The sequence below is a fragment of the Clinocottus analis genome, unplaced genomic scaffold (assembly GCF_023055335.1).
Source record: "Clinocottus analis isolate CAN_PGR_092001 unplaced genomic scaffold, fCliAna1.0.p SCAF_7, whole genome shotgun sequence".
Taxonomy (NCBI): Eukaryota; Metazoa; Chordata; class Actinopteri; order Perciformes; family Cottidae; genus Clinocottus; species Clinocottus analis.
The window spans coordinates 9,323,294-9,335,939 of NW_027176229.1; the positions used below are offsets into that span (position 1 = coordinate 9,323,294).

A 12,646-nucleotide genomic window follows, 5' to 3' on the forward strand; every position below is an offset into this window, starting at 1 on the left:
AACAGATTGTAAGGCATGTCCTAATCCCTGTGTTTATGTAATAACAACCACTCCATTAGGCCTGGGCAAAGTGGAAAAAAAAAAAAACTGATTAATCGCATTATGCGCCAAATTCAATATTGAATTAAAAACTAGTGTATTGCAGACTTTTATTTTAAAGTAATGTTATCAGAACAATACAACAGTAGCAACAGCAAGTTAACATACATTCACATATAGTTTATAAAGATTTTATATATAACATATATTTTATATATTATTTATATATAAGCCCCTCCCAATGCAAAAAAAAACATGCAAAAAAAAAAAAAACATACAGTTAACGCATGATTAAATAGTTAAAGGATTGCCAGATTAACGCTGTGTTAACGCGTTATCTGCCAAGCCCTAATATATATTTTCAAAAATTCTAATTCATAGCTTTCATCTTCTCTCTGCAGAAGAAGACCGGAGTTGTGAAGACACAGGAGAAGAAAGAGCGGTGGAAGGAGAAAAAGGTGGCAAAGCGGCAGAAAAAGAAGGATGAAGAAGTGGAGGAGGAAGAGGAGAACGTCCAGCCGGTGGTGGATGCCCTGGAGAAAGGCTTCCTTAATCACGCCCAGAGGGAACAGGAGAGAATGACAGACAGGCTGCTGAAGAAGACCTACTCCAAGAAGAACAAAATGGTGAGTCTGTCCGACCAAATAGACTTTTTTAAACAATTTAACTTAATTCTCACTTGTTCAACCTGAGTTATAAAAGGGACTGATGGTTTGTGGATATATTGCTGACAAATGAAAGAGATGTCTGATGTGTTGGCTTTTGTCATGAAGCTTGAGTTGGAACTTCTGGCACGACTTCACCCACGTCCAAGGTGCATGGAGAAGGGAAAAAGTACTACAGCAACATGTGTAGTATATAGAGCATCTTTACTGTATGACTGTGTTTTTTAAGAGAGATGAGCAAGTCAGCTGCTTCAGTAGCATCTGACTGCTTTGTTGTGATTGATCAGTGCTGTTATTTCCATTTAACTAAGACCATGGACTGGCTTTTCTCCAAATATATACTTTCTATTCATGGATGAGCTGGTGCACATTCACTTTTAAGCAGAACAAGCTCTACATGGAAATTTCAGGAAGAGGTGAACTATGAGAATAAAACGTTCTGCTCATGTGACTTTACTTATTCTTCTGTCAGCAGGGACTTGGCACGTCTACTTTCACATCAGACGCTCCAGTCCTATCTATCAGTTCGCCTTCAAACCCCTCCTCAGTTTTCAACACTTGAGAAAATCATTTTCTTCAAATACTTTTTATGAGCAGTCTCTAAAAGATATAGTTTTAGTCCATTTAGAGCTGTCAAACATTGACTTTCTATTGCTACGGTCATTTTAAAAATAGTAGATGTGTATAATATAAATATTGTTTTGAAACTCTTACTCAGTTTTCATTGTTTTTTTAAATAGAAGCTTTTGACAACTGACGTTGCGTTGAAACTTGGCTGTACATCCTACTGTGTACTTCTACTTCACAGGAATACATTTTAGTACTACATTTACAGGACAAAGAAATGTTACTGCGTACTTTGCGGAAGTAAAAAGTTAGTATCAAGTCTGACAATTTAGTCACAGGGGAAAACACACAGAAGTGGCTCAGTAGTAGACTTACTGCTGCAATATCGATGGATTCATTTCCAAATAGGCATATTACTTGCTTTGACATAATCACCACAGTTATCAAATAGATAATGGATTTATTAAGTGGAGGTGTTTTTCCGCCGATAAAGTATTAAGTTGGCAAAAACTCACAAAATGTGTCCGCTTGTAATTGTTGACTCCGGGGAGAAATGAAAAAGTTTGGTAGTATCGTTATCTAGCATTTATGTAGTGTTAACATATCCAACATCAGCAGTTAAACCGCATATAATGAGCGACTATCTGCCCGCTACAGTCCACATGCTGGAGTTTAATAATATTATATAATAGGATATTGCACCAAATTCATTTTTGGTCCAACAAACAGCCACACACCCGACAAGTGTGAAGTAGATCAGATGACCGATTCTCAAGCTCTGTAGCAAACAAGCAGACAGACGGACAGAAATGTCCCTTACTTTGTATTTGAAGTGAAAGCTTCAGTGTTTTCCCCACGATGCTGCTAGCTGCCACCACGGCCCATCAGTTATGGACTGTCATCATGTGGATGGCTAGTACTATTTGCGTACATGTATTTGCTTGTTGATGAGTGCAACGTTGGCACAGTAATGACACCACGGTACACTAAAATAATCGGCTGATACTGGGTTGAGGCCACACAACACTATGGGAGTTGTGTTCTCGTTTCAGATTGTAGTGTTTTGTGTAATTCACCTACTGAAGCAAAGGAGTGAAACAGACAAGCAAGGACTATATATCCAGGGAAGAAAATGTAGGGAATCAGTCAGATCCCCTCAGTGAAGCACGACATACTGTTTGTGACTTATATTCGCTGATGAGCCCTGATGGCCGGTATGCTGCCTGCAGGTGGATTTATCTTGCTTCCCATTCCTGTTTTCCTTCATGACTGCAGAAGTGGTTTTCTGTTGGTTAGTGCGGTTCGAGGGCTTCCAATATCCCAGGCTTCAGGCACACTGCTGAGCCCACAGACTGCGAGTCTGTCCCAGCGAGATAGCCCATCTATGTGTTAACAGTTTGTTTAAATGGGCGGATGTTTTTTCATGCTCCTGTCTGAGGCCAAGCTCCACCATAGTGCTGCTGAGGATAAGAGGGGAAATGTAGTCAGGAAGCCAAACTAAATAATGAGGCTATGTAGCCCGGAGGCCTCCTCCACAGATAAAAATATCTCTCTTAGATAAGATTTCCTAAGGAAGTTAACATGGCTGAAAATGAGTTTGGCTGTGATATTTAGTTTGCTAAGAGACAGTGAAATATTATGTATTTAGCTGATGCTCTTATCCAGAGTTTAAGTGCAATAGGCTGCAATTACTGAACCAGATTTATATTCTAGTTCAGATAATAACTCCATAATATCTCCAAACTGCTGCTGTCATGTGGAAACCTTGTAACTTTAGCTGTGCTGAATTTCATACTTTACTTTCATTTGAAGATTTCCTTCACATACTCCCAAGGAGATTAATAAAGGAGAGAGAGCATTAAACCAGCTCAAAACCCACAGGAAAACTAAAGCTAAAACTATGTTTTGTAATGTTTCCAACATCAGCAGTGAGATATGTTTCGTCCCTGGAATAAACAATGGGGATTTATTTATTTGCCGTGTTGCTTGTTCTTCCTTAAAGCAATTTTAAATATCTTGAGGTACATCAACACCTACCATAATAATTGAGTTTATTAAATTACTGTCTTCAGCCAAACCACAAATATCATATCCTATTTTCAAGAATGCGTAGTAAAAATGTTTATTTTGTCACAGTGACAGTAATGAGGTAACACAACTCACTAAGCCCCGCAATCAGAACAATATTTATTGACCAAGTGGAATTTTCCTTGTTGTTTGATGCAAATAATAAACATATTAAGAGGAAATAAGAATTCAAAGAGTCCAAATCAGCTGGACTCAGTTTATGAGACCCACTGCAAGCAACAGCATGTGTGGCTTTAGCTATTGTTCCCGTTGGACCTCAGCCTTCTGCTCGAATGTGGCTCAAAAGGTTTGTTTCCTGGGTGTGACGGTTAGGGCGCAGATTTCAGCCAATGACCCTCTTAGCAGAGTGGACGATGCGCTGCAGTCTGCCCTTGTTCTTGCCTGTGGCAGCTGCGTACCAGACGATGAAGGAGGTGAGGATGGACTGTGACGTCAGGGTAGAAGTGCACCATCATTGACTTTGGCAGGTTGAACTTATTCAGCTGCCGCTGGAAGCATATCTGTTGCTGTGCTTTTGTGATTTTCCTTACCAGCTGGACTGGTTTATAGATATGCCCTGGTGGTTCCCTGTTGCTCTTACTTAATTTCAAAACAGTTTTCTTGTATCGATTGTTTGCTTGAATTTCAGTGTCTAGCTCGAGCAATGTTTGATGGATCACTGTCGCTAAATAGTCTTTTATCCTGCCCAGGATTCTCTGCATGCTAAAACCTTATGTTTGTCTTTAATGCATCACTAAAAAGCCCAATTCCCAGCGACGTTTTTACTGTTTTGAGTACTAACAATTATGCTTTGGAAAACAGCAACACCCACATTCAGTCATAATCACAAAGCAGATAAGATTCAGCGCATGATCATGTTGCATAAGTAATTATTTATAGATAACATTATCAAAAATGGAACGGTTAATCCACACCTTCAAATAAGCATTAACATATAATGCTTCATCGATCCTCTCTGCTCCAGTGAGAAGTGTAAGTGGTTATAAAGACGTGGTATACATTGTTTAAAGAGGAGAATTATTGCATGTGTTGCAAGAAAAGGCACAATATAACCAACCCAACATCCGCTGAGAGGCTCCCAAACACTGCGGGCCGATCTGCCACATAAAAACCTTTTTGTGGGAGAGTGTGAATAATTTGATTGATTTATTTCTCAAATACATCCCCCATAAACACGGGACATTAGTTTATCAGGTGTTGATATATTTATCGTTTCTGAGTCCAATCTCTCTGGATCAAGTGCAGATCAAAATGTGTTAGCCTGAGTTGCAGAGCAGCAGATCACAGCAGCAGTAAAAGTTTCACTCTTGTGACTCTGGAGTGGAGAATGGAAGAGCAAGTGCTTGCAGTATAGCAGCTTAGGGGAGAATGATAGAGCAAGTAATAAAAAATAATCTATTCTTACTCTATCCTCAACGCCTGTGATGTTTTCATGCACTCTAAGTGTCTTTGATGCATGGAAACCCATATAAAACACACTCGCTTCCATGAGGAGCCCTTTGTGGATTTCATCTGCCACAGAAAACGTCCTTGGCAACAGTGCCACCAGACTCTGTTGTGTGGTGTAGTATTCGCGGTTCTCTTTGCTGACGAGTTCATTTAACAATCCCATGTAAACATTTACTCTTACTTACATCCAAGAGGACAAACTGTCGCTCATTTCATCCAACAAACACGAAACAGATGGATGTGCACGCATAAACAAACAATTTCGTTGCAACTGTGGGAAACAGACGTTTATGGCCGATGAAACTGATGGAATACACTGATAGAGACATCTACTTGTAGGATGCTCTCTCCACCACAATGATCAGCTGCACTTGGAGCGTTGCTACTTCGTCCTTCAGGTTGCCCTCTTCGTGTCCAACTTAGTGTTCCTAGTATATGTCACGCACTGAGATCCACAGGCGCGGTGATGTGTTGGCCAAGAGGACAGGAGCGGAGTGTGTCACAGGGAGGCACTTGATCTAATTACAAGACTCCCCAGGACCTCAGTGAGTGTGAAGAGACATTGCTCCAGCAGTCAATCATGTTGTTCAGAGATGTTTTTTTAAGGGCAGTACTGATAGTGTTTGAATTGGATCAAACAAGTCGTTTAACTTGATAGGAATCAATATCAGTTTAAATGTTTGTTTTTTTTTAGAAGCATAACCACTGAAATAAGGTCAATCGGTTAATAGGCCCTCAAATGTGCAATGTAATGTGTAATATCTGGACAGAAGTTTAGTTTAAAACATATAAAACATTATCAACAGATTGTGAAATATGACCATGTGTTGAAGAGATATCTACTGAAAGTAACACGCAGACCATCTAGCCCCGGCCTGTCCTGTCAAATACAGGCTACCACTTGTAGCACCAGAGGCAATAAAATGTCACTGTGGGCTCCAATCTGTCTCGTCGATAATGTATGGTCCACGTGCGTTTTGTTAATTTGATTGAATCCGAAGTGGCAGAAACAAGAAAACACCTTGCCCTCAACTCCACCAAGACACCATATTGCCAGGAGATGAGCAAGTGGTTTGTGAGACAGATGAACCTTCCAGTTGCAGTTCAGCCAGTGGTGCAAACACTAAAGTCGGGGGTGTGATCCCCGGGGTACCGCCCTGACTGCCCAGTGTATCACAGTAAAAGCTTTCTTTTGCTGTGATACACAGGTTAGACCCAACGCACCACCAGCTCACTGTAACTCTGGGTGCCGCCTGAAGCTGAGCCACCACAGCCTCCAACAGAAAGTCCATCCCTCAGAGGTGCTGCCTGCTCTCCTCCCCGCAAAGTCCACAATCCGCTAGGAGGACAAAATGAAACACAAGTTGTTCCCCCGTCTCTGCCACCCCAAACCCAAGTCAATAAATGGACCGTACAGCCTTCTCTTAGTGGCAAAAAATACACAGATGGCTAATGTAAACTAGAGGCTGATGCCACACAGTAAGATTATAAGACACCAGTGTTATTTTGACCGTCTCTGAGTTTCATCCGTTTGGTTTGATTGTGTGTTTTCTTGCCCTGCTGTTAGTTAGTAGTAATTTATTTATAATAATACTTGATGACTGGATTTAGATTGTATGGACGCAGCAGTATAAATGAAATGCTGTCCCTGTATTTTTCTTTAAAGCATAAACCAATACACCTGTATTCCCTGCTGTAAGATACTAGAAATGCAGCTTGCAGGAAAAACCTACATGGTTTTGACCTTCAAATATGAGTCATGAATAACACATAATGGCTGACTCGCTGGAGCAACACACTGATAGCTTCACATACACATCGCCATCCTTATCCATTAGTGGCTTACCCTGTGCTTTACACATGCCCCACTAACAACATCATGTCGGAAAACATCTCTGGACCCTTCACACTATTCCCAGATTCCCAGACTATCATTCAAGCAGATGGATATCAAGTGTCCTGCATGCCCCTGTCACACTGCGTCACAATAACTTCCCCCATCTTTATATCTAGGTATGTTTATAAGCAGTAAACCAGCTGGGGATAGATCCAATAAGCTGGGGCATTAACAATGCACTGGAGCAAAGTTCAGGGGCAGCCTGCGATAGACGCCCGAGTACTGCTGCCCATTGGCAGTGGGGCAGCGGTAACAGTAAGTGGTCAGGATGACTGATAACGGCAGGGTGGTTGTTATCTCGGGAGATGCGACCCTGAGCTCGAGCAGCTCGGCTCAGGAGACAATAACTCCGCTGGCTAACCTGCTTCCAGCCCATTTAGCTGGAGATCAAGGTGAATCCTTTCACCCCGAGTCAATCTGGGCAAGTGGATTGAGCTGCACTTTAGTATTGTTGATTCTCTTTGTTAAAAAAAAAAAATGGAGCCGGAAATTATTTTTACAACTTAACATATCACCACAATTAAGTTGTCTATTTAGGCTGCAGTATTTTTCATTTACTGTAACTTAAATGTTCTTTGTACATAGCTTTTTCCTCCATTTAAAGAAATATCTGTCCCACTTGACCTCGGACTAGCACCTTTTTTTTCACCTCCTGATTATCTGCTTTTGATGTTGTGGTTCATTCAGGAATTTAATCTCTAACTAGTTTTGCACTTGTAATGAGATCAGCCCTAAAATGTGACATCATTGATGTAATTATAGAGTTGAAAAGCTTGTTAGCGGTAAATGACAGAAAAGGGCTTTACTCCTGTTATTCCGGTTTACACTGCAATTTAACAAAGGGCATTATTAGATGAGTAGATAATGAGGTGCGCTGGTGAGGTGTCTGCAGGCACATCACATGCGAGAGTGTGCGCATGTGTGTGCACAGTCGAAAGAGAGAGATGAGTGGAAGAGCGTGAGTTGTAATAGACCTCGACAGATCAATTAGCTGGCCTCATGTAACATCAACATGCATGAATGATCAAACGGCAGTTTGTCTTTTCCACATGCACGAGGTTTGCATATGAACATACATGTGCCTGTGCAGGTTAGACATGCTTCATTCCAAAAATGTGGTATCTGATTATGAGAATAATACACACGCACACACTCTGATATACTAATTGCTGACATTGAAGACAAATTTAAGAAATCAGAAGGAATATGAATATGGAATATATCTCCCTTTTGAGCATGTTGCAAGAGGCTGTCTTGAATTTCAAGTTTAACAACTGAGGCTTTTTTTTGCATCATCATATGTTAGTCCCTTTAAAAACCACAGAAAAGCAACGTCTTAGATGTGATTACAGAAAAGAAGCAGAAAACATAAACAAAAAGTGTTATCTTAATTAGATCATTTTAATTAAGTGGAAGTAAAAAAGAAATATGCTTTCAAAGTTTAGGTCTCTACAAAACCACTTAAGTGCCTTTGCTGCAGCGCATCACACGAGCCATGATGGAAGGAAGAGTACTACTTCCCTGCTGTTACAGGGAACAAGTAATCTTATTAGATTCTATTCACAATCCTTGTTCATCTATTGTAGTTCAACCAAGCCGGTGTGACTCCTGTGAGAGGGCACCTTTTAAATGAAATCTGGGTAACTATACTGTAAAAATGCAAATTAGGAGTTCAAATTGAGTAATTTATGACTAAATAAACTTAAATCGCTGCATTAGGTATTACAAGAACATTTAATGACTCTCCACAAAACATAACCATAGTAGCATGGGAGAGTCATAAATGATAAACACATTTTCCCATCAGACAATAATGAAGCAACTAATTAGATAAGCGATCAGACTGTTCTTGCAGAGGTAATGTTTCATCATACTAAATATTGGAATTATAACACAGCTCTCCTGAGGGATTTCTTTTTATATGAAATGTGTTGAAAAAAACTGCTTGTTCAAGGTTTTACACACACAACTGCTTTTGTTAAGTCATTGTTGTCGTCTATTGAAAAATCAAATAAAGATCATTTTGGATCATTAAAATATGAGTGATTATGGTAAATCAAAAGGTAGAAACAAAGTTAAATACTTCCCATGGATGATAATTAAAGAACTGCCAAAAGGAAGTCTTGAGATGGGCACTTATCAGATGTATTGGTAAAAAGGTCAAAATACTTTTTTTTACTCTTCCTTGAAATGATTTCCCGACATGAATAAGTGTCTGCATGCACGTACCTTCCTCTCTGTGTGTCTTACAGCTTCCTTAATGCTGTGTATTTTTGCTCGGCTGCAGACGACCTGAACACAGTGGATTTATTGTGACGAGCCAAACCCGTCCCCATGGTTTTCCTCTGGGGCTGCTGGTGTTGACTTTGCCCATAATGCCGGGGGAAGGCTGGGAAAGAATGAGGCAACAGTCCCAACTGTGTTGAAATAGAGGTGGAGAGAACGCGCAGAATAAATTCATCTGTCTGCTCCGGTCCCAGTGGACGGTTTGGAGTTGAACTGGGTTCCAATCTGCACCGGCCCTGGAGAGTGAGATTTGGAGAGTTGGTGCATGCAGAGGAAGCAGATATTCATTTCAAGTTTTGACTGGTCTGTCAAAATGGATGCCTCATGGATAAGATTGACACACTAAGAGATCCCTTGATAATCTAAGAGCAAGATGTAAATGCCGCTATGATAAATGTGTAGCACCGGAGGAATCTCAGCAAAGCAGAGTTCAATGGGAAGAATGGTAAAATTACTCTGTCAGATAAATGCAACCTCCAGGAAAATTAAGCCCTCTCAGGATTTCTCCTCAAGATCCATCACCCGTACACGCCCAACCCCTTAGACAAGGAGAGAGATAGACAGAGAGGCCGCAAAGAAGGAGACTGAAATAGAACTGGGAAAAAAGGGAAGCGAATGACAAAGCCAGACACCCAGAGCGCCTGCTGTGCTTAGCCAGGTGAATATTGCATGGGACAGTGCACAGTGATTAATGTCAGGCCATGTAAGGTACTTGACCGAGTTGCTGTACTGTAGGTCTACGCACGCGCATGAACACATGTCCCATCACTTTTACCAAGTCATAGTCACTGAGATACAGCAAGGCCACTTCAGAGCAACCACTCTAGGGACAATTAGGTCTGGCAACATTAAATTAGCAGGGATCTAAAGTCATGCTCCGTTGGAGTTGGAGCTAGTGCATGCTGGGATTGGACATGGTAGCAGAAGCAAGTAGGAACTCCTCCTGGTTGTGTGCTTTCTGATATTGCTAAATGGGGTAAAATAACAATTTTAGAGCCATTTTAAATTTTGCATCTGCATTGGGGTGCAGAATTAGTTTTAGTACGGTCGTTTTGGACTCGGGGCAAGTGTTTGCTGTAATACATTTGCCAGATTATAAGTTATCTGCACTTTCCTAGCTGTAAAGTTGTGATTACTTTCCATTTTTTATATGATTTATTAAAGTGTGACTTCCCAGGCTACATCATTTTCTGTTCGCATCTACTGGAGAATCTGCAGCTATAGCAACAGATGCATTGCCCCTAGTAGATGTTTAACTAGAACAGACATAATAGAGACACTTTATTACACTTTGTGCTTCATGATGCACAGGATCATTGTGGTTTATGTTACAGTAATGACAGGGAGACGTTCAGAAATCTTACTGCAAAAGCTTTCTTACTGCTAAGCAGAGTCATAGTTTGAGCTCAGGTGAGGTCAGATTTATTGTGAAAAGCTTTTATCAAACAAGCTAATCATAAAGGTTTCCTGCATCAAAATTGCTTTCAACAAATAGTTGCACTTCCTGAGTACCAGACAAATATTCTCTGGAAACACCAAAGGGGCAGCAGGTGTCTGCAAATGTGAAAGCTTTCATGAGGTGTGTTCACTTACTAAAAACAGAAATATTTCAGGAACGATTGGCAACAGTTTTTCATCAAAGCACCAAAGAAATGGTGATTCACATTTTCCTATCCTTTGAGTTAATATGTTATTACTATCTAAGCTGTTAAAAAGCTGTTTCTGTGATTATCAAGAATTTCAAGGAAAGACAACACACAGAATTCTTAAAAATTGTAGCCATAGTACAAAATAATACCATCTGCCTTAAAAATCACGTATCGTGGGACTGTAACGCAGCACTGTCGAGGGTCAGGTTCCCTGGCCGCCTCTGTATCCGGCGGCTGGCAGCCGCCTGGTGCGCGGGACTGTATTACATGGGAGGTTTTTCGGACGTCGGGATCTGGTGTTTGTTTAGCAGGATAGAAGTGGGTGGCAGTCCTGAGCTGTCTGAAAAGAAAAGCATCCTGTACTTGTGAGCGGTCTTTTGTTTGGAGGTCTGTGTATTTTGACAAGCCTAAGAGGGGGAAAGACAATAGAGATGCCAGGCTGCATCCAAACAAGTTTGTGCAGTAGGTACATGTAGGCTGCTACGATCCACGTGTATTGTTCTCCACCGTCATGAATGTCTGTTCCTCTCCTTATCACAGCTGTATCAGTTTGTCTTAACACCTATTTTGTATTGGATTTCACTTTAATGTCGCTTGGCTTGAAGAACGTGTTGTTGCACGTGCATGGTGCTTACACATACATACGTACGTACGTGTGTGTGTGTGTATAAGTGGCTGTGATGAAATGGTTGCCTACTTGGCGGCGGCTGAACGTTTAAGTGTCTAAGTGTCATCTTTGCCACTTTAGCCCACTAGGGTCACTACATTAATGGGATCTGCCGGGGCCCCTGCCCCTGTTTTCATAGAGGGGGTTGGCGACTAGCAAAGCTGGACATTAACTCAGACAGCTTAAATGGGATTAGTGGTGTCACTGAGACAGATGTGATCTTTGCAGCCACAGCTTTCCTTCTCTTTCTCGCTTTATTCAGTTTTGCTGTGATACAACACTGACCCCTGCTGTATTAGATAAGCATTGCACCCACATACACGAGGAGGTGGTGGATGATGCAGTGTTAACCCTTTGCTAGATTGCATCACATTGTCCATTGGGGGTCACTGTTCCCATTTGAAAGTGATGGTGGGAGACATCTCTTCTCCTGCCATTTTGCCTGCCTAGTGTAAAGTACATCAGGGTTTGCAACATTGAACCCAGGCGGTGGATCTTTTGCAGGTTCCATCAACATGTTTCCTGCAGCTTCGTGTAATGGATGCTTAATGTGGCTTCAAATATTGCCATGAAAACATCGTCAGAGATAATGAAATAACACCGGAACACCAAGGCCCATGTGTGGGTTGTATATGCCAGCACCATCGCTCATATTAGCCCATTAAAACAGCAAGTAGCGCAGCTACACAAGGTCAAATGTATCCATATCCAGAAATCTTGTTTTGTCAAGCAGGTCCTATAATTAGCATATCATCAATATAAGCAGAGCCGCTTAAACAATATGTATTTAACATGTTCAGACTTAATGTGGTGCTCTGTGCTTTTCAATGGATTGTGATTTAGGGGGATATTGTTCAGACTTATATGCCTTCTAGCGGGAAGCATGTGTTTGGTCCCTTTTTCCTGTTTTAAAGGCCATTCACACAGTAGCAATTGAACCAAGGGCTATAATTGTGTTTTCATGTACTATAGATCCTGTCATTAGGCCCCTGGGCCTGCGGGCAGTTATATGATGACAGCTGACAAGGGGGCGCGGCTCCTTTGAGAAAGAGGGACGGCGACCACACGCACAAAAGCCACAATTACTTCCTGGACAGTCCCCAGAGCTCAGTGGTTGGAGTGTGTATGTAAAATGATGTGGGATAGGCCATTTGCAAAACAAAGAGGGGGGTGTGGAGGATGGGGAGGGGGGAGAATGATTGCTTTTGCACAATAAAGCATGTACACCCCGAGGCAGGGGGTTGAAGTGGTAGACTGGGACACGCCTCCTAGGAGTCCCAGGGGAGCTGGATCCAGATGGGGGTGTGGTTGACCTCTTGGAGGGGAGGGTCAGGGCTCA

General features: G+C 41.5%; 1 protein-coding gene across 6 annotated transcripts in view; it reads left to right on the forward strand.

Moving 5' to 3' along the window:
• Positions 1-12,646, forward strand: part of fbrsl1 (fibrosin-like 1) — a 254,489-nt gene that overhangs the window by 69,746 nt on the left and 172,097 nt on the right. For all 6 annotated transcript variants that reach the window (XM_068604520.1, XM_068604518.1, XM_068604521.1 and 3 more), the window contains exon 2: positions 441-665. In XM_068604520.1, coding sequence (XP_068460621.1) covers positions 441-665 — 225 coding nt within the window. The remainder of the gene's footprint in view (positions 1-440; positions 666-12,646) is intronic.